Genomic DNA, 25,403 nt, shown 5'->3' with positions numbered 1-25,403 from the left:
AATGCAATACAAAAACACCCCACAATAACAGACCTTCCTACATAGAAACAATCACTCACAAACAAACATGGGGGAACAGAGGGTTAAATAATGAACAGGTAATTGGGGGATTGAAACCAGGTGTGTAAGACAAAGACAAAACAAATGGAAAATGAAAAGTGGATCGGCGATGGCTCGAAGGCCGGTCACGTCGACCGCCGAACGCCGCCCGAACAAGGAGAGGGACCGACTTGGGCGGAAGTCGTGACAGCCTCTGGGTTTAGAAACTCTGTGATAATATGTTGGACAAGACAGCAGAGATCTCCAATGTCTAATCATGTCCCATTGGCAGAAGACACGTCACTGCTAGTTGTCCTTTCAAGTATGTGTAACAACAGAAGTTGTCATGGAGAGAAGACCAAGGCGCAGCAGGTATGTGAATACTCATATTTAATTTCAAAAAAGGAGTAAAGCATCCACTTGACAAAACAATAAAGGTAGCAACAGTTCTGCAGGCTATTAAACGCAGTGCAAAAACAATTCCCCACAACCCCAAAGACAAACACACACACCTATATAGGACCTCCAATCAAAGGCAACTCAACACACCTGCCTTCAATTGGAAGTCCCAATCAACAACAGAATCATTCACATACAAAAACTGCCACGTCCTGACCCCAAAACTAATACAATAGCTCCATCTGCTGGTCAGGACGTGACAGTATGTTATGAGTATCAAGGTTGGGGAGTAACTGATTACATGTAATCCTATTAGATGTGATTTGGTTACAAAAAGCTGTAACGCAAAAATATTGTTATCAGATTACAGATACTTTAGGGGGGAAAAAAAATATTTACTGGTTTACTTTTCAATTCAGAAAGGATGTTTGAGATTTTTTTTCTTTTTCTCAATGACATTCAATGCAGCATTGAAAAAAGGAGCAAATTTAAGTTTGTTCCACCTGAGTGTCTGTCCACAAGTCAGAGACCACTATGATAACACACCAAATGATGACCACCAATCAGAGACCACTATGATGACACACCAAATGCGTTTGATGGATCCTTTTTTTCTTAAACGGAAAGTAATTAGGTTATGTTACGGAGTTTGGGTAATCCAGGTAACTAGTAACTCTTAACTGATTACATTTAGAAAGTAACATACCCAACCATGATGACTATGTACACCAGGGATCATCGACTAGATTCAGCTGCAGGCCACATTTTTTCTCGAGCGGATGGTCGGGGGGGCCGGAACATAACTACAAATAATTTGTAGACAGCAAACTGACTGGTACATACCGTTTTTATACACCTGTCAGAAACGGGTGTGACTGAAATAGCCGAATACACATACTTTTGTACATATAGTTTAGCTCTGAGAGCTGTCTGGTTTAAAGACTTGTTGGTTTTTGAGGGCTGACTGCCTTAGCAGGAACTAATGTGGATCTGTAATAAACCACAGGAAGAGTAGCTGCATATTCAATTAAATGTAGATTTATTGCTGCACTTCCGCACAATGATTGCTCCTTTTTATCAATCTCATGTTATGTGTGTATCGGTTGTATGGTTGTCACTGTTTTTAATGTTGTCGTTTTGTATTGTTGAACCCTGACTGCACAACAAATCTCCCAATGGGAACAATAAAGATAAGTTGAACTTGAGGGTTTAAGAAAGGATTTTTAACAGTCTGTGATATCAGTGGGCTTAATATTGACTGTCAACATGACATGAAAACATCCTTCAATCAAGTTGTATTTGTCACATGCTTCATCAACAACAGGTATGGACTATTAGTGAAACGCTTACTTACGAGCCCTTCCCACAATGCAGAGAGAAAGAAAAATAGAGAAATAATAGAAGAGTCAAACATGTAATAATAGATATACAATGAGGTATAGAGGTCCTGGATGGCAGGGAGCTCTGCCCCAGTGATGTACTGGGCCGTACGCGCTGCGGTCAACGTGGAGGATGTGTTGTTGCCTACACTCACCACCTGGGGGCGTCCCGTTGGGAAGTCCAAGATCCAGTTGCAGAGGGAGGTGTTCACCAGGATCCAGTTGCAGAGGGAGGTGTTCACCAGGATCCAGTTGCAGAGGGAGGTGTTCACCAGCATCCAGTTGCAGAGGGAGGTGTTCACCAGGATCCAGTTGCAGAGGGAGGTGTTCACCAGCATCCAGTTGCAGAGGGAGGTGTTCACCAGCATCCAGTTGCAGAGGGAGGTGTTCACCAGGATCCAGTTGCAGAGGGAGGTGTTCACCAGGATCCAGTTGCAGAGGGAGGTGTTCACCAGGATCCAGTTGCAGAGGGAGGTGTTCACCAGGATCCAGTTGCAGAGGGAGGTGTTCACCAGGATCCAGTTGCAGAGGGAGGTGTTCACCAGGATCCAGTTGCAGAGGGAGGTGTTCACCAGGTTCCAGTTGCAGAGAGAGTGTTTTCAGTCCCTGGATGAGCTTGGAGGGCACTATGGTGCTGAATGCTGAACTGTAGTCAATGAACAGCATTCTCATGTAGGTGTTCCTTTTGTCCAAGTGGGAAAGGGCAGTGTGGAGCGCAATAGAGATTGCGTCATCTGTGGATCTATTGGGGCGGTATGCAAATTGGAGTAGGTCCAGGGTGTCTGGGATGATGGTGTTGATGTGATTCATGATAAGCCTTTCAAAGCTTTTCATGGCTACAGATGTGAGTGTTACGGGCGATAGTCATTTACGCAGGTTATATTGGCGTCCTTGGGCACAGGGACTACGGTGGTCTGCTTGTAACATGTAGGTATTACAGACTGGGTAAGAGATTGAAAATGTAAATGAAGACACTTGCCAACTGGTCAGTGCATGCTCTGAGTACACGTCCTGGTCCTGGGGCCTTGTTATTGTTAACCTGTTTAAAGGTCTTACTCACATCGGCTACGGAGATCATGTATTTGGAAATACCATATTTATTTGTGTTTTATCATAGTACAATCGCAGTATAATGTATTAAATAAATAAACCCCCCAAGGTCAAAAGAGGTTGGTTGGTGTTATATTGATGAATTTATATACCAGTATGGAAACTTTCTGATAAAGTCAGAGGCAGGCTACTTGTTGGTCTTAGTTTTCTGTAAAGAAAAAGGGAAATAGTTGCTGTAAAAAAGGGGTAATACTTTCTGTTTTAATAGTACCGTTTTTTGCTAATGTTTGGGTTCCTTGTGTTGCCAACCTGAAATGTGGGAGAAAGTGAGGTATATGGTAGCCACATTTTAGGCATTTTGTAATCATTTACACTATTTATAGTCAATGGGTGTTCCGCTTGTTTCGGCACTCTGAGGAAGCCGCTTGCTCTAGTAGTGGTTGCTTCATGCACTCTCTCTCTACAGTGGCTCTCGCGCTAGCCTGCCTAGTCAGTGAGTCATTTGAATGAGTGAGAAAACTGAAGAGAGAAGTAAATATTTTAAACATTATCACAGTGAGCGAGTTATAAAGCATAGGATATGAAACACCAAGTTAAGCGGAGTGTAATGATATAATTGTTATTTTTTTGATGAGGTTCTGAGTTGAATTAATTTATAAAAGTCTTATCATAGAGCTAACGTTGGCTAAAGTTATCTCCAGTCAAGCTAGCCTGTCGTAGTAATGGCGACAGGACCAACGAACATTCACACAGAGTGGAAACAAAGGGAAACATTCTAACTTGCTGTTTTTAGGGATATTCTGAGAATTACATTAAAATGTATCTATGAGATAAAATGGTAATTTATACCTTTTTACAAATAGTGTTTTAGTACGTTGGATATTTGGAATGTATAAGACTAGCCAAGTCAGTTGAACGAGAGACAGCCAACTGAAAACTGTATTGAAGAGCGAAGCACCAGATAAACTATTTTAAATCTTTAAGGTTTCAGACTCAATTAACAGGTGTGCCTTGTTAAAAGTTAATTAGTGGAATTTCTTTCCTTCTTAATGCATTTGAGCCAATCAGTTGTGTTGTGTCAAGGTAGGGGTGATATACAGAATATATGCCTATTTGGTTAAATACCAAGTCCATATTACGGTAAGAACGACAGTCCATCATTACTTTAAGACATGAAGGTCAGTCAATGCGGAGAATTTCCAGAACTTTTGAAAGTTTCTTCAAGTGCAGTCGCAAAAACCAACAAGCGCTATGATGAAACTGGCTCTCATGAGGACCGCCACTGTAACGCGGGTCGTATGAAGGGGACCAAGGCGCAGCGTGTATAGTGCTCATATTTACTTTTTAATGAAAATACTTCAACAAAACGACCGACAACAGTTCTGTCAGGACACTTGCCAAAACGGAAAACAACTACCCACAAAAACCCAGGAAGAAAAACCCCTACTTAAAAATGAATCAGAGGCAACGAGGACCAGCTGCGTCCAATTGCAGATCAACCCCAAACAACCCCAACATAGAAATAGAAACACTAGAACTAAACAGAAATAGAAAACATAGAAAGACACAAAACACCCCCTGTCACGCCCTGACCTACTCTACTTTAGAAAATGACATCTTACTAGGGTCAGGATGTGACAGCCACAGGAAAGGAAGACCCAGAGTTAAACAGTTATACTTTGGACAACACAGCAGAGATGTCTAACAATGTCCTTAGTTGTCCTTCCAAGTGTGTTATGGGTATGTACATAATATGAGTACATTGCTAGCCTGATCCCAGATCTGTTTGTGGTCATGCCCATGTTAAATCCATGTCATTGCCAAGCCAACTCTTTGTCACCCATTGTCGTGTTTGGCTTGACACAAATGAGTGACAGGAGTTGTCATGATGGCACAAACAGACTGGCACTCAGACTAGTGCATTGAGTATCCTTCATAAGAGGACCATTTCATTTCAGACACTCTCTGCTGTGTCACACAGCTCTCTGTACTGAGGTGGTTGAGAGGTGAAGATCACAGGTGGCACATTAACCGTTCTTCTCATCTGGCAGAGTATTGTGATGGCCAGAGCAACTCCAATATCCTGAGGACCAGACACACAGTAACGGCTCAGTCAGGATTGATGGAGCAGGTGACTAGGTGCTGAGTGTGATAGATAATGGTTAAATCAAATAGGCCTACACTCGAGAGGTACGGTAAAAATCACTATGGTACAGCGCTGGGGTGTGATAGAAAAATTACATGTTTACCTGATTTGTTAATTATTAATAGTTCGCAATTAATTCTTAATAGATAGAAGGATATTTCTGTCCTGTTAGTGTCTGTGTTTTTATGGTCTCCACTCTAGTTCCCTGCAACTAATCTGGGCATTTGGTCACCAGAGATGACTTGAGCTGACAAATGAGTTAAAGACTGCATTACATAGACAAGATGTGGTGGGTGTAACTGAGATAGAGGAGTTTAGAACCACTCCTCATTGTCTCTAAATCATTCTTCCATCTGGGAAACTAAGCCAGGGTGGGGTTAAGACAACAACCCAAGTGCAGATAACGACAGGATGAAGCCAGAGTGGCTTATGATGCTCCTTGGTCTGAATGAGAGGGGGTTGAACAAACCATGACTGAGCATTGTTAGTGTCAGCTATATATAGTACTCTGTATTTGTGTAAAGGTTAGGTTACTCGGTCCAACACTCAAGGGTGGGGGGGGTTGGTCGACCAGCCTCATTATTGCAATAATTAATCAATATTAAATAAAGATGATTGTTTGAAGAAAGGACCAAATCTCTCTCAGTACTGAATTTCCACGACAGGGGTCAATTCATCCATCCTTCAGTTAGCATCCTGACTTTCAGATGATTTTATTGTTCTTATTTACTTGTATGTACTGTGTACTGCAATTCAGCTTTTAGCTGCCAAGTACGGCCTGTGTGTAATAATTATAATAAACCAGTACTACTACTAATGCAAAAAAAAGGTAGTCAATTGAAATTAATTTCCTGAATTGAAAAATCCACATCCACTACGGACAATTTTCAATTAGGGAATTGAATTTCAATTGATTTGATTGAAAAAACTGAATGGACCCCAACCCTGGAAAGGTTAAATAGTACAGACATAGATATGAAATACTTACCCATAATGCTTGAAGTGCTACTAATGGTCCTATCATCAGGCTGATTCCATAGCCCACCAAAGAGATCAGGATGGGAAGACATGGCTGAAAATGACAAATTAATTAAGAGTTTATCATTTTGTGAGAAAAACAAGAGTATATATGTCCGTATTATATCAGAAGTTTATTGTATCAATGAGTACTGTAAATCATATTTGTGTATCAAACTAGAATTATGGCATTGTAATGGTGTAGTGGAATGACATGTTTTTACCTCTTTATATACCAGCATGTGTTCATCCATTAGTCCCTTGTGGTCATCATCCTCAGACATATCACTGTTGGGATAGTGAATAACAAATCTTGTATTGTTACCAGGAGCAACCTGAAATAGAATGTGACATGGGTTCATAAAAATATATCAATTGATCTTACCGAAAGACATAACAGATTTATTTAACACAGACTGACACACTGAATCTGATCCTCCTCAGCATACACACAACAACAACATCATCAACAACAACAAGTTAACTTATTTAACACAGACTGACACACTGAATCTGATCCTCCTCAGCATACACACAACAACAACATCATCAACAACAACAAGTTAACTTATTTAACACAGCAGACTCACACATTTAAAGTTTGTTGAGTCCTCATCAGAACAGAGACAGGAGAGGGGGATGTCTGTGCCCCAGTCTTGGTAGCCTTGTACGAGCCCACAGCATCTGAACTGAAAGTGAAGGAAACAGAACAACAGACATTTTAAAAACGATTTAATGATTTCCAGAACTAGAAGGTGTTGAAGAACACTCCATGGAGACATGAAAGTGCTTTAAGTCCAGGACCAGGTTTACATCATCTGTGTCCGGGAAACACATTGCAGACACTTTTTATCCAAAACAACCCCATTTGTACAGTTGCTACCAGCCCTAAAGACACACACATAGAAAAACCTACATCACTGCAAAGGTGGAAGCACACACCCTGTCCTGGATTGGCCGAGACCCTAAGAAGTACTCAATGAAGGTGACTTACGTTAGCTTGAAAGTAGTACATCTTTTCTATTTCGTTTTGTTTCGCTCCACTGAGAGGCACCATGGCTAGGTCTTCCTTTCTGCTTAACTCCTCCATCTTGAAATGAATGAGGTTTACATTGAATGTTATATTCACAGCTAAAACCTATACAGTAATCATCTACGACTTTGCTAGGAACAGACTGAATTATCAAGAGTCAGATATATTCCCCCGTCATGCTTAATACTATAACATTTAACTATAACTTCTCTAATATATTTTCACCAGAACAGCAAACAAACATTGGCTCAAGGTTGAATTCAAAAGGTAAGATACATATAGGCTATGGACTGTACCTCGTGTTTGGCTTGATATACTTTCACACAAGCCCCAAACAGGTAAAGGCTGGCCAGTGACATACCTACTGAAAACTACACACACATATAGGGGTTGTCAAGCAAAATCAATACAAAAGGTTAATTCAAATCAAAATCACGTCAAACCATATCAAACTTTCTGGGAAACATGTTGGAAACAGGTCATGGGAAAATTGTTGATTGGCTTCAGTAGAGTTCTAAGGCATGCCATGACCTGTCAGAAAAGAACCGTTTGCAGGAGAGGAAACGTCACGTCGGTAGACACTTGCCTGGTCCCAGATCTGTTTGTGTTATATAGCCAACCCCTATGGTCATTGTCCAAGACAACACCAACAGATCTGGGACCAGGGAAGCTACCACTTTAGGGCACAGGTCTTGGCAAGCTTACCAGAATCACAGCCCACTTCTTCTCCTTACAAGCTCCATAGACCCCAGAGATTGAAAGGGCCAGGGTTGCTGCTGCTAGGACATACATAACTGTTATACCTGGCAGCATCTTGTCTATCTGTGAATAGGGAGACAAGTCAAATTCATGAAATGGAAATTCTGGGTTTATAATCATAATATTACAATGATACTAATGGACTCTAGCCTGGTCTCAGATCTGTTTATGCTGTATAGCCAACTCCTATGGTTGTTGTCATGCTAAACTCTGTAGGAGTTGGAAAGACAGTACAAACAGATCTGGGACCAGGCTAGATGGACACATCATTATTATAACAAAATGTGTATGACATAATAAGGAAATGTAATAGGGGCTATAAAAATAACAATTACTTCTTTTGATTGGTGGAAGTACCCATGTCCAAATAATGTGATGGCCAGCAAGAGGGTGCTGATGATCTGAAGAGAATACAACACATGATACAATCAATCATTACAATGTACAGGGTATTATACTGAGAATTCTACTGATATTGCACAGTAAAGGTTGATACAGTAATTTGTTTCAGAGGGTGCTGATGATCTGAAGAGAATACAACACATGATACAATCAATCATTACAATGTACAGGGTATTATACTGAGAATTCTACTCAGGCTTCATCATGAGTCATGAGGGATGGAATTATTTACAGGGTTTGTGAGCAGGGGGTTCATGAGTTTACAATATATCATATGTATCATTTATAAATAGCCTATAAATGATGACATGAATAGCTGAAATGTTAATTTAGTTGGCTGTTTACTAATCAAATATACTTACAAACCCTTTGTGGTATGCCGTGTGTCTGAGTTAATAAGCATGACATAACTTTATAACATGCTGCAGCTTAAGTACAATATGCTGAGACAATAAATAAATATGTTGAACACATCCCCACAAGCCACACCTAAAAAAAACAGATTCCAGTGAAAGTTTAAACATGACAGCTGACAGCTCAAAGGGTAACTACGTAGGCTACAAAATGTATATTTTGTTTTAGTTCTTTGTTCAGTAAACTAGATGAGAACAATCGGCGAATATTTTTTTTAATGTAAGCAGCACCTCTCACTGCTTGGGGACCCCACCGAGCTCATAAAAACTAAAAAAGCGCTGTAATAAATGTAAGAATGGAAGTGATATAACAAAACTTGTCTACTGTCATAAGTGACCGATAAAAAAAAACGAGTTCATCAACTGGAATAAAATAAGGCCAATAGACTGGAAGATCACTTACCCCTGTCAAGACACATACGAAAATGAACGCCCGTTTTACCCAGATATTAATTCTTCCCATTTTAATATTTGGTTATGATAAAAACAACATTTTGGATAAGTGGTTCACTTCAGAGAGCGGCTAACTTAAATCCAGAAAAAAGATCGTCCGATGTCTTTAACCGGTTCTTCTTCTCAGCATGAGCGTGTTCACATTGCCTGACGACTCAAACTGAATTATTCCGCTGCTCTATGTTCGCTACATACTTCGGAGAAAAACTAAGGTCCATGGGCGTGGCGTATCGTTTTGCCGGAGCAAGGAGTTTGATGTTGACATACTGCTGAATGGTGTTTTGTTACATGGGAGGGACTAGCCCACATGTTATGTTGGCCAGTGCACGATGGCTAGAGATCAGGCAGGCTAAAAGGAACTACATGGTCAATCTGCATTGGCCCTGCAGCACTTATGGTGATAGCAGCGCAGAACTGTTGACGTTTTGATCCCAGCGCGACCGAAATGAAGCGCCCCGCACGTTTGGCCTCACACGCCAGCAGTGAACACTTTGGGGAAACAACGCTGTGCTGCATATCTCACCGCTTTCTTTCATGTGCTATGCTCTCCTGAAGTCAAATAATCAACACTTCTTCATATTGATTAAATGGATTGTGGTCAGTTAACCAATGGATTAGGCTGTCAATATTACAAGTGCTATGCAACAAACTATATCGTGATTTTCCATGAAGAAACGTTATGTTTCTGCAAAATTTCGGTAGTGCAGGAATCAACCCCCGCAAAATGTTTAAGGCCAAGGCTTCATTTCAGTAGCGCAGGAACATGCAACATAGCTTTTTGTTTCTGCAAGCCTGCTATCGTTCGAGGTGTTTCTGCAAAATGTTCACTGCTATCGTTTGAGGCCAAGGCTTCATTTCGGTAGCACAGGAATCAACCCCCCTCCAGTGTTGTCAACTCCTCAGTAAGGAAAGTAGCTATTGGCTGTCCTAAAAGTCACTAGAAGTTGCTAAATGACGCCATCGCCTAATTTGCATAATTGGCCATGTGCATGTAATTGTGATGGACACTGTATAACTTGGTGGGCGAGACAAAAAGTGAGTAAAAAACACCCTAAATATGTTTAGAACTACAAATGAACTTTCTTCTGTCGATTCTTGTTTTATTTAATGTCACAATTCCAACCCTCCTCCTTTATCCGGGCTTGGGACCGGCAAAAGTGACCCAAAAGAGACACTGGCGGAGTTACTTAGTTTTTATTTATTCGTTTTTTAGCTTAGTTTTCTTAATTTTGTTTGGTTTATAACCTTATGGTCCATTTAGGAGCCTACAACAAGTCACAGTAAAACATGAACATTTTTAACCATAACATATATATATATATATATATATATATATATATATATACACACAGGTAACTGCCAAAATAAAGGAAACATCAACATAATGTGGTTTAATAGGGCGTTGGGGCATCACGAGCCAAAAGGGCTTCAATGCACCTTGGCATAGATTCTAACTAGACCTTGAGACAATGTTTGTTTGCTGTTCTGGTGGAAAATATTTGAGAAGTTATTGTATGATGGTGCAATACATCTGATTCTTGATAATTCAATGTACTGTATCTGTCCATTTCAAATTCAGAACTGATTCTAGGTTTCAGCTGTGAATCTAACACTCAATGTTAACTTGATTCATTTCAAGATGGAGGAGTTAATCAGAGAGGAACATCTAGCTATGATGCCTCTAAGTGGAGCGAATCAAACAGATTTAGAAGGGCTATACAACATACAGACTAAAGTAAGTCACCTTTATTTAATGCTTCTTATGGTCACTGCTTGTGCCAATTCACAGCCCCAGAGTGCCCCAATGTGTCTTTAGGGCCGGTTTTCCATATTATGTCAATCTAGGCCTGGACTAAAAGCACTTTCATTGGAGATTTCTCCAGGTTCTTCCAGGACTAGGCCTTAACTATACCTGGTAAATCGTGTTTTTAAAATGTCTGTTGTGCTGTTTCCTTCACTTTCAGTTAAAATGCTGTGGGCTCGTACAAGGCTACCAAGACTGGGGCACAGACATCCCCCTCTCCTGTCTCTGTTCTGTTCTGATGAGGACTCAACAAACTTTAAATGTTTGAGTCTGCTGTGTTAAATAAGTTAACTTGATTCTGGTGTTATGTGTATGCTGAGGAGGATGGGTTTCAATGTGTCAGTCTGTGTTAAAAATGTTATCACTCAAATATGAAAGTGTAAATCTGTTGTCTTTTGGTAAGAGCAATTCATTTTTTGATTTTATTATTTCTTTCTAAAACAGACGATGAGGACAGTGATAAGACAACCATACATAAACTGAGGAAGATGTACATGACAAAACTGTAAAAGCAACAAAAACGATAGAACACATTTGGACCAGACAATTATCATGGATGACATGATGCAGCCTAATAAGAAATCATGCAGCTAAAGTAAAGCACTGTTTTAAACCATGTCACATTCTATTTCAGGTTGCTCCTGGTAACAATACAAGATTTGTTATTCACTATCCCAACAGTGATATGTCTGAGGATGATGACCACAAGGGACTAATGGATGAACACATGCTGGTATATAAAGAGGTAAAAACATGTCATTCCACTACACCATTGCATTCCCACTGGGCAAAAATTGGTTGAATGAATGTTGTTTCCACGTCATTTCAACCCCAAAAATAAATGTCATGATGTTGAATCAACGTGGAAAACTGATTGGCTATGCCAAAAGTCATCAACGTAAGGGCTTTTTTTCGATTATTTTACCCAACTTTTAACCTTAATCTAATGACATGGTGAATTTTATGGTTGATTTCATGTTGTATCCATGTTAGATGACAACTCAACCGATTGTAAATCAAAACTAGATGCTGAACTGACGTCTGTGCCCAGTGGGTTGTCATACTTCTAGTTTGGTATAGTTACACACAACTACACAAAGTTTACATAATCATTGATACATTTAAATAACAGATACATCAATTCAATCAATGAATGTTTTTTTTTGTTCAAATTCTGATATCATTCGGACTTCTATACTCTTGTTTTTCTCACAAAATTACAAATTCTTAATTTTTCACTTTCAGCCATGCCTTCCCATCCTGATCTCTGAAGTAACATTGATAATGAACCTGTTTATAGGAATATTAATAGCACTTAGTGTTATCGGTATGTATTTCCAATCTGTCTTTACTAATTCACCATTCCAGGGTTGGGGTCAATTCAGCTTTCAATTCAATCAATTGAATTCAATTCCTGAATTGGAAAATTGTCCATTGTTTTTTTATGTGGATTTTTCCATTCAGGAAGTGAATTTCAATTGACTATACCTGAATTGAAAACTGATTTGACCCAAATGCACTACCATACTTTTTTTACCATAGGTTTTGAGTGTAGGCCTATTTGATTCAACCATTACTACCTTTCACATTCAGTGAGGCCGGCTGGACGAACCGCCAAATTCTCTAAAACGACGTTGGAGGCAACTTATGGTAGAGAAATTAACATAAAATTCTCTGGCAACAGCTCTGGTGAACATTCCTGCAGTCAGCATGCCAATTGCACGCTAGATCAAAACTTGAGACGTCTGTGGCGTTGTTGTGACAAAACTGCCTTTTAATGTCCCTAGCACAAGGTGCACCTTTGTAATGATCATGCTGTTTAATCAGCTTTTCATATGCCACACCTGTCAGGTGGATGTATTATCTTGGCAAAGGAGAAATGCTCACTATCAGAGATGTTAACAAATTTGTGCACAACATTTTAGAGAAATATGCTTTTTGTGCATATGAACAATTTCTGGGTTATTTTATTTCAGCTCATGAAACATGGGACCAACACTACATGTTGCGTTTATATTTTTCTTCAGTTTATATCAGTCGTTTTTTTGGTCACTAGCATGGCAGGAAAATAAAATTGTTACTATTATGGCAGGAGAAATTGTGGCGGTAGTGACCAAATATATATATTTTTAAATTGTACTAGCTACTGTAAAATGTTGTACTAGCAGCACGTGGTGAAACATGAAAGCATGGTAGTTGTTTACCATGTATTATGATGGTCTGTGTCCCACCATTTTTCTGGTAAAGTGACCAAAAACGTTGTAATTTATGGTACTCACATGATGCAATATTGACTACTCGCCCTGCAACAGCAAAGCATAGGCCTAGTACTCTCTTTAACCCCTTTAGCTCATGGTGAAAAACCACAACACACGTGGTCTAGTAGTGTAGTGTACCCTCTTAAACCTAGGGAGCTGGATAGAGTATGGTGAGAAGAATGACGAAAACTTGAAGATTTAAAATAGTTTATCTGGTGCTTCTCTCTTCAATACAGTTTTCAGTTGTCTCTCTCCCGTTCAACTGACTTGGCTAGTCTTATACATTCCAAATATCCAACGTACTAAAACACTATTAGTAAAAAGGTATAAATTACCATTTTATCTCATAGATACATTTTAATGTAATTCTCAGAATATCCCTAAAAACAGCAAGTTAGAATGTTTCCCTTTGTTTCCACTTTCTGTGAATGTTCGTTGGTCCTGTCGCCATTACTACGGCAGGCTAGCTTGACTGGAGATAACTTTAGCCAACGTTAGCTCTATGATAAGACTTTTATAAATTAATTCAACTCAGAACCTCATCAAAAAAATAACAATTATATCATTACACTCCGCTTAACTTGGTGTTTCATATCCTATGCTTTATAACTCGCTCACTGTGATAATGTTTAAAATATTTACTTCTCTCTTCAGTTTTCTCACTCATTCAAATGACTCACTGACTAGGCAGGCTAGCGCGAGAGCCACTGTAGAGAGAGAGTGCATGAAGCAACCACTACTAGAGCAAGCGGCTTCCTCAGAGTGCCGAAACAAGCGGAACACCCATTGACTATAAATAGTGTAAATGATTACAAAATGCCTAAAATGTGGCTACCATATACCTCACTTTCTCCCACATTTCAGGTTGGCAACACAAGGAACCCAAACATTAGCAAAAAACGGTACTATTAAAACAGAAAGTATTACCCCTTTTTTACAGCAACTATTTCCCTTTTTCTTTACAGAAAACTAAGACCAACAAGTAGCCTGCCTCTGACTTTATCAGAAAGTTTCCATACTGGTATATAAATTCATCAATATAACACCAACCAACCTCTTTTGACCTTGGGGGGTTTATTTATTTAATACATTATACTGCGATTGTACTATGATAAAACACAAATAAATATGGTATTTCCAAATACATGATCTCCGTAGCCGATGTGAGTAAGACCTTTAAACAGGTTAACAATAACAAGGCCCCAGGACCAGGACGCGTACTCAGAGCATGCACTGACCAGTTGGCAAGTGTCTTCATTTACATTTTCAATCTCTTACCCAGTCTGTAATACCTACATGTTACAAGCAGACCACCGTAGTCCCTGTGCCCAAGGACGCCAAGATAACCTGCGTAAATGACTATCGCCCCGTAACACTCACATCTGTAGCCATGAAAAGCTTTGAAAGGCTTATCATGAATCACATCAACACCATCATCCCAGACACCCTGGACCTACTCCAATTTGCATACCGCCCCAATAGATCCACAGATGACGCAATCTCTATTGCACTCCACACTGCCCTTTCCCACTTGGACAAAAGGAACACCTACATGAGAATGCTGTTCATTGACTACAGTTCAGCATTCAGCACCATAGTGCCCTCCAAGCTCATCCAGGGACTGAAAACACTCTCTCTGCAACTGGATCCTGGTGAACACCTCCCTCTGCAACTGGATCCTGGTGAACACCTCCCTCTGCAACTGGATGCTGGTGAACACCTCCCTCTGCAACTGGATGCTGGTGAACACCTCCCTCTGCAACTGGATCCTGGTGAACACCTCCCTCTGCAACTGGATCCTGGTGAACACCTCCCTCTGCAACTGGATCCTGGTGAACACCTCCCTCTGCAACTGGATCTTGGACTTCCCAACGGGACGCCCCCAGGTGGTGAGTGTCGGCAACAACACATCCTCCACGTTGACCGCAGCGCGTACGGCCCGGTACATCACTGGGGCAGAGCTCCCTGCCATCCAGGACCTCTATACCTCATTGTGTATCTATTATTACATGTTTGACTCTTCTATTATTTCTCTATTTTTCTTTCTCTCTGCATTGTGGGAAGGGCTCGTAAGTAAGCATTTCACTAATAGTCCATACCTGTTGTTGATGAAGCATGTGACAAATACAATTTGAAGGATGTTTTCATGTCATGTTGACAGTCAATATTAAGACCACTGATATCACACACTGTTAAAAATCCTTTCTTAAACCCTCAAGTTATCTTTATTGTTCCCATTGGGAGATTTGTTATGCAGTCAGGGATCAACAATACAAAATGACAACATTAAAAACAGTGACAACCATACAAACGATATGGAGCGAGTTTGGAGCGAGCAGTCGCACTACGCATCGCTCCACAGGTAATATTACACTTCACTACATTACAACGGCTTGATTTGTTTGATCTGAGCAATTCTTCTTAGCTAGCTACATAGCTGTCTTTGTATCAAAGATAATTGTGTAGTTTAGAGTAATTGAGTAATTATCGAGGCTAGCTATCTTCGTCCTCCTAACGTAGCCAACACTGCTAGCTGCTAGCTAGCTAGTCATCACTGCTAGCTAGCCAACTTCTACCGACTAGCAGCACTGCAGAAACTATTACATTACAACGTAACGACTTGATTAGTGTGGTATTAGTGTTAGTTAGCCAGCTACATAGTTGTCTTTGCTGTCTCTGTATCTAAGATAATAGTGTAGTTTGAGTAATTATCGAGGTGAGCTAGCCAGCCGCGGCGCCAGACTTAGTCAACACACCTAGTCATCATTAACCCACTGCTAGCTAGCCAACCGTTACCGACTAGCAGCGCTGTAGATACTAATACTAATACTTTACAACGGAACGATTTGACTAGTGCAGTGTTAGCTAGCTAGCTACTTAGTTGTCTTTGTCATAGCTTGATAATTGTGTAGTTTAGTAATTACCGAGGTTAGCTAGCCAGCCATCGAGGTTAGCTAGCCAGCTATTTCCGTCCCCCGCGACACCATTTATCCTAACCCAGCCAACTATTACCGACGAGTAGCATTGTAGAAACCAAATACATTACTAGGAACGTCTTGATTAGTGTTATGTTAGCTAGCTAGCTACAAAGTTGCTTTGTATCATGACAAGGTGTAGTACTGAAACTATCGAGGTTACCTAGCCAGCTACACGTTCAAAGTCTACAACGCAGCCACTGCTAGCTAGCCTACTCCACCAGCCAGCAGTACTGTATCATTTTCGTCATTTTAGTCAATAAGATTTTTGCAACGTAAGCTTAACTTTCTGAACATTCGAGACGTGTAGTCCATTTGTCATCCAATCTCCTTTGCATTAGCGTAGCCTCTTCTGTAGCTTGTCTACTATGTGTCTGTCTATCCCTGTTCTCTCCCCTCTGCACAGGCCATACAAACGCTCCACACCGCGTGGCCGCTGCCACTCTAACCTGGTGGTCCCAGCACGCACGACCCACGTGGAGTTCCAGGTCTCCGGCAGCCTCTGGAACTGCCGGTCTGCGGCCAACAAGGCTGAGTTCATCTCAGCCTATGCTACCCTCCAGTCCCTAGACTTCCTGGCGCTGACGGAAACATGGACTACCACAGATAACACTGCTACTCCTACTGCTCTCTCCTCGTCTGCCTACGTGTTCTCGCATACCCCTAGAGCATCGAGCCAGCGGGGTGGTGGCACTGGAATCCTCATCTCTCCCAAGTGGACATTCTCTCTTTCTCCCCTGACCCATCTGTCTATCTCCTCATTTGAATTCCATGCTGTCACAGTTACCAGCCCTTTCAAGCTTAACATCCTTATCATTTATCGCCCTCCAGGTTCCCTTGGAGAGTTCATCAATGAGCTTGACGCCTTGATAAGTTCCTTTCCTGAGGATGGCTCACCTCTCACAGTTCTGGGTGACTTTAACCTCCCCACGTCTACCTTTGACTCATTCCTCTTTGCCTCCTTCTTTCCACTCCTCTCCTCTTTTGACCTCACCCTCTCACCCTCCCCCCCTACTCACAAGGCAGGCAATACGCTTGACCTCATCTTTACTAGATGCTGTTCTTCCACTAATCTCATTGCAACTCCCCTCCAAGTCTCCGACCACTACCTTGTATCCTTTTCCCTCTCGCTCTCATCCAACACTTCTCACTCTGCCCCTACTCGGATGGTATTGCGACGTCCCAACCTTCGCTCCCTCTCTCCCGCTACTCTCTCCTCTTCCATCCTATCATCTCTTCCCTCTGCTCAAACCTTCTCCAACCTATCTCCTGATTCTGCCTCCTCAACCCTCCTCTCCTCCCTCTCTGCATCCTTTGATTTTCTCTGTCCCCTATCCTCCAGGCCGGCTCGGTCCTCCCCTCCTGCTCCGTGGCTCGACGACTCACTGCGAGCTCACAGAACAGGGCTCCGGGCAGCCGAGCGGAAATGGAGGAAAACTCGCCTCCCTGCGGACCTGGCATCCTTTCACTCCCTCCTCTCTACATTTTCCTCTTCTGTCTCTGCTGCTAAAGCCACTTTCTACCACTCTAAACTCCAAGCATCTGCCTCTAACGCTAGGAAGCTCTTTGCTACCTTCTCCTCCCTCCTGAATCCTCCTCCCCCTCCTCCCTCTCTGCGGATGACTTCGTCAACCATTTTGAAAAGAAGGTTGACGACATCCGATCCTCGTTTGCTAAGTCAAACGACACCGCTGGTCCTGCTCACACTGCCCTACCCTGTGCTTTGACCTCTTTCTCCCCTCTCTCTCCAGATGAAATTTCGCGTCTTGTGACGGCCGGCCGCCCAACAACCTGCCCACTTGACCCTATCCCCTCCTCTCTTCTCCAGACCATTTCCGGAGACCTTCTCCCCTACCTCACCTCGCTCATCAACTCATCCTTGACCGCTGGCTACGTCCCTTCCGTCTTCAAGAGAGCGAGAGTTGCACCCCTTCTGAAAAAACCTACACTCGATCCCTCCGATGTCAACAACTACAGACCAGTATCCCTTCTTTCCTTTCTCTCCAAAACTCTTGAACGTGCCGTCCTTGGCCAGCTCTCTTGCTATCTCTCTCAGAATGACCTTCTTGATCCTAATCAGTCAGGTTTCAAGACTGGGCATTCAACTGAGACTGCTCTTCTCTGTGTCACGGAGGCTCTCCGCACTGCTAAAGCTAACTCTCTCTCCTCTGCTCTCATCCTTCTAGACCTATCTGCTGCCTTTGATACTGTGAACCATCAGATCCTCCTCTCCACCCTCTCCGAGCTGGGCATCTCCGGCGCGGCCCACGCCTGGATTGCGTCCTACCTGACAGGTCGCTCCTACCAGGTGGCGTGGCGAGAATCTGTCTCCGCACCATGTGCTCTCACCACTGGTGTCCCCCAGGGCTCTGTTCTAGGCCCTCTCCTATTCTCGCTATACACCAAGTCACTTGGCTCTGTCATATCCTCACATGGTCTCTCATATCATTGCTATGCAGATGACACACAATTAATCTTCTCCTTTCCCCCTTCTGATAACCAGGTGGCGAATCGCATCTCTGCATGTCTGGCAGACATATCAGTGTGGATGACGGATCACCACCTCAAGCTGAACCTTGGCAAGACGGAGCTGCTCTTCCTCCCGGGGAAGGACTGCCCGTTCCATGATCTCGCCATCACGGTTGACAACTCCCTTGTGTCCTCCTCCCAGAGTGCTAAGAGCCTCGGCGTGACCCTGGACAACACCCTGTCGTTCTCCACTAACATCAAGGCGGTGACCCGATCCTGTAGGTTCATACTCTACAACATTCGCAGAGTACGACCCTGCCTCACACAGGAAGCGGTGCAGGTCCTAATCCAGGCACTTGTCATCTCCCGTCTGGATTACTGTAACTCGTTGTTGGCTGGGCTCCCTGCCTGTGCCATTAAACCCCTACAACTCATCCAGAACGCCGCAGCCCGTCTGGTGTTCAAAATTCCCAAGTTCTCTCACGTCACCCCGCTCCTCCACTCTCTCCACTGGCTTCCAGTCGAAGCTCGCATCCGCTACAAGACCATGGTGCTTGCCTACGGAGCTGTGAGGGGAACGGCACCTCCGTACCTTCAGGCTCTGATCAGGCCCTACACCCAAACAAGGGCACTGCGTTCATCCACCTCTGGCCTGCTGGCCCCCCTACCTCTGCAGAAGCACAGTTCCCGCTCAGCCCAATCAAAACTGTTCGCTGCTCTGGCACCCCAATGGTGGAACAAGCTCCCTCACGACGCCAGGACAGCGGAGTCAATCACCACCTTCCGCAGACACCTGAAACCCCACCTCTTTAAGGAATACCTGGGATAGGATAAAGTAATCCTTCTAACCCCCCCTTAAAAGATTTAGATGCACTATTGTAAGTGGTTGTTCCACTGGATATTATAAGGTGAATGCACCAATTTGTAAGTCGCTCTGGATAAGAGTGTCTGCTAAATGACTTAAATGTAAATGTAAATGTAACATGAAACAATAAGATTGATATAAAGGAGCAATCATTGTGCTGAAGTGCAGCAATAAATCAACATTTAATTTAATGTGCAGATTCAGAAAGTTTATGGGCTGTGGGATAAAATAGTTATTGTATCTGTTGCTATTGAGTTTGGGAAGTCTAAAACGTCAACCTAAGGGGAGAAGTACAAAATGGTCAAGGAGGAGGTGATCAGGACAGTCTAGGATACTGTTAGCTCTCCCCACCACATGCTTTCTGAATGTCACTGAGAGCTGTGCCTGTTGCACCCTGATGACCTGTCTGGCCACCTTAACCACACTGTCTGGCCACCTTAACCACACTGTCTGGCCACCTTAACCACACTGTCTGGCCACCTTAACCACCCTGTCCAATCTAAACAGTCTCATCATTGTCTTGCTGACATTAAAACAGTTCATCTTTGTCAACAACAAAACGCCGCTGCTGTCCCTTTATACAGACGGCCTCTGTGTTCTCCTTAAACGTCAACTATTGTCCAGCACTGTTCCCAGGTACTTGTAGGTACTGACCAGCTCAATGTCCTTTCCCATGACCACAGTGGGTGTGGGGTTCAGTGGCTGCCTTCTAAAGTCAATGGCCATATCTTTAGTTTTGGAGACATTCTGTTGGAGGAAGAAGTTTTCACACCATGACACAAAGTCATCTACCAGAGGCCCATGCTCAGACTCTCCATCCTGTAGTAGACTGACGATGACAGTCATCAGCAAACTTTATGATGTGCCTGTTTTCATATTGGCTACCACAGTCATTACTGTATAGTATGTACAGGAGAGGAGAGAGCATGCAACCTTGTGGTGATCCGGTGGAGTAGGCAGAGCTGCTTTGACCTGACACCATTAACTCCCACTTGTTGGGACCGGTCATTAACTCCCACTTGTTGGGACCGGTCATTAACTCCCACTTGTTGGGACCGGTCATTTACTCCCACTTGTTGGGACCGGTCATTAACTCCCACTTGTTGGGACCGGTCATTAACTCCCACTTGTTGGGACCGGTCATTAACTCCCACTTGTTGGGACCGGTCATTTACTCACACTTGTTGGGACCGGTCATTTACTCCCACTTGTTGGGACCGGTCATTAACTCCCACTTGTTGGGACCGGTCATTAACTCCCACTTGTTGGGACCGGTCATTTACTCCCACTTGTTGGGACCGGTCATTTACTCCCACTTGTTGGGACCGGCCATTAACTCCCACTTGTTGGGACCGGCCATTTACTCCCACTTGTTGGGACCGGCCATTAATTCCCACTTGTTGGGACCGGCCATTAACTCCCACTTGTTGGGACCGGTCATTAACTCCCACTTGTTGGGACCGGTCATTAACTCCCACTTGTTGGGACCGGTCATTAACTCCCACTTGTTGGGACCGGTCATTAACTCCCACTTGTTGGGACCGGTCATTTACTCCCACTTGTTGGGACCGGTCATTTACTCACACTTGTTGGGACCGGTCATTTACTCACACTTGTTGGGACCGGTCATTTACTCACACTTGTTGGGACCGGTCATTTACTCACACTTGTTGGGACCGGTCATTTACTCCCACTTGTTGGGACCGGTCATTAACTCCCACTTGTTGGGACCGGTCATTAACTCCCACTTGTTGGGACCGGTCATTTACTCCCACTTGTTGGGACCGGCCATTAACTCCCACTTGTTGGGACCGGCCATTTACTCCCACTTGTTGGGACCGGCCATTAATTCCCACTTGTTGGGACCGGTCATTAACTCCCACTTGTTGGGACCGGTCATTAACTCCCACTTGTTGGGACCGGTCATTAACTCCCACTTGTTGGGACCGGTCATTAACTCCCACTTGTTGGGACCGGTCATTTACTCCCACTTGTTGGGACCGGTCATTAACTCCCACTTGTTGGGACCGGTCATTAACTCCCACTTGTTGGGACCGGTCATTTACTCCCACTTGTTGGGACCGGTCATTTACTCCCACTTGTTGGGACCGGTCATTTACTCCCACTTGTTGGGACCGGTCATTTACTCCCACTTGTTGGGACCGGTCATTTACTCCCACTTGTTGGGACCGGTCATTAACTCCCACTTGTTGGGACCGGTCATTTACTCACACTTGTTGGGACCGGTCATTTACTCACACTTGTTGGGACCGGTCATTTACTCACACTTGTTGGGACCGGTCATTTACTCACACTTGTTGGGACCGGTCATTAACTCCCACTTGTTGGGACCGGTCATTTACTCCCACTTGTTGGGACCGGTCATTTACTCACACTTGTTGGGACCGGTCATTTACTCACACTTGTTGGGACCGGTCATTTACTCACACTTGTTGGGACCGGTCATTTACTCCACACTTGTTGGGACCGGTCATTAACTCCCACTTGTTGGGACCGGTCATTTACTCACACTTGTTGGGACCGGTCATTTACTCACACTTGTTGGGACCGGTCATTTACTCACACTTGTTGGGACCGGTCATTTACTCACACTTGTTGGGACCGGTCATTTACTCACACTTGTTGGGACCGGTCATTTACTCACACTTGTTGGGACCGGTCATTTACTCACACTTGTTGGGACCGGTCATTAACTCCCACTTGTTGGGACCGGTCATTTACTCCCACTTGTTGGGACCGGTCATTAACTCCCACTTGTTGGGACCGGTCATTTACTCCCACTTGTTGAGACCGGTCATTTACTCCCACTTGTTGGGACCGGTCATTAACTCCCACTTGTTGGGACCGGTCTTGGCCTGGGACACAGAAGCACAAACTTTAGAACCTGAGATGGTGGGTGGAGGAAGCCCAGCTAGCAATGAAGAATCGGCCCAGAAGCGGCCCCCTGATTGAATCGACCTGGAATCGGGTGTCGGACTCAGCCCGAAATTAAAATGAATGACTGCCAAGAATCGTCCTGTTTCCGTCTACGTGAACTCAGTCGACTTTTGGCAGTATCTTACCAGAATCCCCCAGAAGCGGCCAGATGCAAATTTAAATAAACATATACAAAATTACAGAATTTAGTAATTTTAAATATTACTAATATAGATTTTATGCATACAAATTATACCCATCCACCCAAAAAAATGTGTGTTGGTGGAAACACCGTACACCTGGTGACCTGTCAGCATGCATGCTCCTAGCCCACCACAGGAGTCGCTACAGTGCCATGGGAGGAGGACATATCAGCCTGCCAAACCTTCCCCTAACTCGGACGACGCTAGGTCAACTGTGCAGGTCTCCTGGTCGTGGCCGGCACGGGTATCGAACTAGCATCTGTAGTAATTTGTAAATCGCTCTGGATAAGAGCGTCTGCTAAATGACTTAAATGTAATGTAAATGCAACGCAGTTTGCACTGTGATGCAGTGTCGTAGACCGCTGCGCCACTCGGGAGGCTTCATCCACCAAGATTTTAATGCTTATCAATTGCCATGCACAAAGTTTCAAAATACTAAAATACTACTTAAACAGGCCTCTCTTAAAATACTTTAATTTAAATGTTAATTGTATTTTTTGATCACAGAAACAATGAGAAAATATGGAAAAATAAATAAATAATGAAATGTTAATTATATAAAGCAGTCTGTGTAATCATCTGCCAGAGAGTAGCCCCAATCGGCCCGAGACCCAAGTAATACATTTGGGACAGATAACTCTCACCGGAATCAGCGCGAGCTCAATCCCCGCATCCTAGCGAGAAGTAATAGTGCCAAAGGCATGACGTCGGCCGAGTCTAACGCTCAACCGGAATCGGCCCAGATCCACCGTGCTACCTGGGAGACCTGTCAGAAAGGGAAATGCACACCCTTAACTAGCTAGCAAAGGTTAGCTAGCTGGATAGATCATGTTTTATTACTTACATTAAATTAGCTGCTGTCAAGGGCAGATTAATACTCTCATAATTAACTATTCTATTATTTTAATTCAATAATTGATTCAGCATTGAAAGCTTATTTGAGTGTGCAACATGAAGTTAACAACGCGCTTGCTAGCTACCTGCTCCTCCAGCAACTTGTTTTCCGCTGTCAGTTTCTCCAGGAGCGAGCTAACTTTCTTCAGCGACTTCAGATCCCCTCCGATTTCTTTCTCTATCAAGTCGACAACGTAGTCGGGGAGTGCTCCATCCCCCGCTCCTGTTTCGGAGTCCTCATCATTTGTCGATATAGGGCTTTGTAGATCAGATTCATCACTTTGTCCGTTTTGCTGCTCTGCAGAGGGCGCCGCCATCTTTCTTCTGCGTCTCTTCCACGTCAACAGCACGCAGATGTAAACACAGCACCAAACACAACCGTCACAGGCAATACACACCCTCTAGTGGTGACAGTTAGTACTGCGGGACCTGTCACGGGTAAACACTTGGGACATTTCCAACTACTACACAATCCATGCTTCCTTCTCTCCTCCGTTCATTGGCTTGGAGTAACCAGTGATATCATAAGTGGAGTGGTGAACGTTTCAGAAGATTACATTTACATTTGTCATTTAGCAGACGCTCTTATCCAGAGCGACTTACAGTAGTGAATGCATACATTTCATTTCATGCATTTTTTGTATTTTTATAAAAAGCTTTCAAATGAAACAAGCAATTTTACACACGGTAAAAAGTAGTTATCTTGACAATACTGCGTTCCAAAAGAGTAGCAGATTTTAACATTAAACATGTTTGGCTTTACCTTAGGCATCCCTCTCAAGCCCTGTACACTGAGAAGGGACAATAGCAGATAAGGTCAGCTCTAGCAGAGATACAGTGAGCTCAAAGTATTGGGACAGTGTGTTTTGTTTTGGCTATGTACTCCAGCACCTTCGATGCAGACGGTCAGCTTTAATTTGAAGGTATTTTCATCCATATGAGCCGTTTAGAAATGACAGCACTTTTTGTACATGGACTCTTTCCCCCCCCCCATTTTAGGGGCCCAAAAGTATTGTGACAAGTTCACTTGTGTGTATCAAAGTTATCAAAAGTTTATTTGGTCCCATATTCTTAGCACACAATGATTACATCAAGAATTGGATTCATTTGCTGTTTTGTTTGTGTAATTTTGCTAGCTAGCTAATTTGTCCTATTTAGCTAGCTTGCTGTTGCTAGCTAATTTGTCCTGGGATATAAACATTGAGTTCTTATTTTACTTTAGATTAACCGTAGATGTGTTATTTCAGTGATTACTAAAGGAAATTAGGAGTGTTAGGAGTGTTAATTAGGAGTGTTGAGTGTCATGTTGACAATCAAGACCTCACAGGAAACAACTGGGCATACTGTATGTGCTCAGTTATGTAGTTGTTGAACTAATCTGTTACCCAGAAAGGAACAGTTACTTTCCAGCATTTCAAACCTACTGTAAAATAACTATGCCCACCTATCCTTCCTTTGTACATCATTTTCCTGTGAATGGGGAATATTCTTGAGTCTGTTCCGTTACTATCATATGCTTGAGTCTGTTCCGTTACTATCATATGCTTGAGTCTGTTCCGTTACTATCATATGCTTGAGTCTGTTCCGTTACTATCATATGCTTGAGTCTGTTCCGTTACTATCATATGCTTGAGTCTGTTCCGTTACTATCATATGCTTGAGTCTGTTCCGTTACTATCATATGCTTGAGTCTGTTCCGTTACTATCATATGCTTGAGTCTGTTCCGTTACTATCATATGCTTGAGTCTGTTCCGTTACTATCTTCCTCTGTACAAAATGTGCTCCAGATGTTTTGCGGGGGTTGCATTGACATTGTTTAACAATTGGCCCTTCTCTGGATTCCTAGGGACCCAATGGGGCTGCTTCTCAAATAGCAATTTATTCCCTATATAGTGCACTACTTTTTG

At 43.0% G+C, this 25,403-nt stretch overlaps 1 protein-coding gene across 5 annotated transcripts; it reads right to left on the bottom strand.

Moving 5' to 3' along the window:
• Nucleotides 1-4,193: 4,193 nt before the first annotated feature.
• Nucleotides 4,194-23,870, bottom strand: LOC106598666 (tetraspanin-8). Of its 5 annotated transcripts, XM_045722489.1 has the most exons (10): nucleotides 23,582-23,870; nucleotides 23,246-23,367; nucleotides 8,158-8,223; nucleotides 7,769-7,885; nucleotides 7,360-7,434; nucleotides 7,025-7,120; nucleotides 6,621-6,719; nucleotides 6,255-6,365; nucleotides 6,002-6,085; nucleotides 4,194-4,950 (listed from the first exon to the last, which is right to left on the bottom strand). In XM_045722489.1, exons 4-10 carry the CDS (start codon nucleotides 7,874-7,876, stop codon nucleotides 4,822-4,824), a joined length of 702 nt encoding a protein of 233 aa, XP_045578445.1. In that variant the 5' UTR covers nucleotides 7,877-7,885; nucleotides 8,158-8,223; nucleotides 23,246-23,367; nucleotides 23,582-23,870; the 3' UTR covers nucleotides 4,194-4,821. The 5 variants fall into 5 exon arrangements, with proteins under 5 accessions (XP_045578445.1, XP_045578441.1, XP_045578443.1 ...); XM_045722485.1 differs by lacking the exon at nucleotides 23,246-23,367 and having other exon boundaries at nucleotides 23,582-23,834; XM_045722487.1 differs by lacking the exons at nucleotides 23,246-23,367; nucleotides 23,582-23,870 and adding an exon at nucleotides 9,041-10,257.
• Between the last annotated feature and the right edge of the window lie 1,533 nt (nucleotides 23,871-25,403).

Source organism: Salmo salar, chromosome ssa07, assembly GCF_905237065.1.
Source record: "Salmo salar chromosome ssa07, Ssal_v3.1, whole genome shotgun sequence".
Classification (NCBI taxonomy): Eukaryota; Metazoa; Chordata; class Actinopteri; order Salmoniformes; family Salmonidae; genus Salmo; species Salmo salar.
This window is presented reverse-complemented; position numbering and strand designations above follow the sequence as displayed.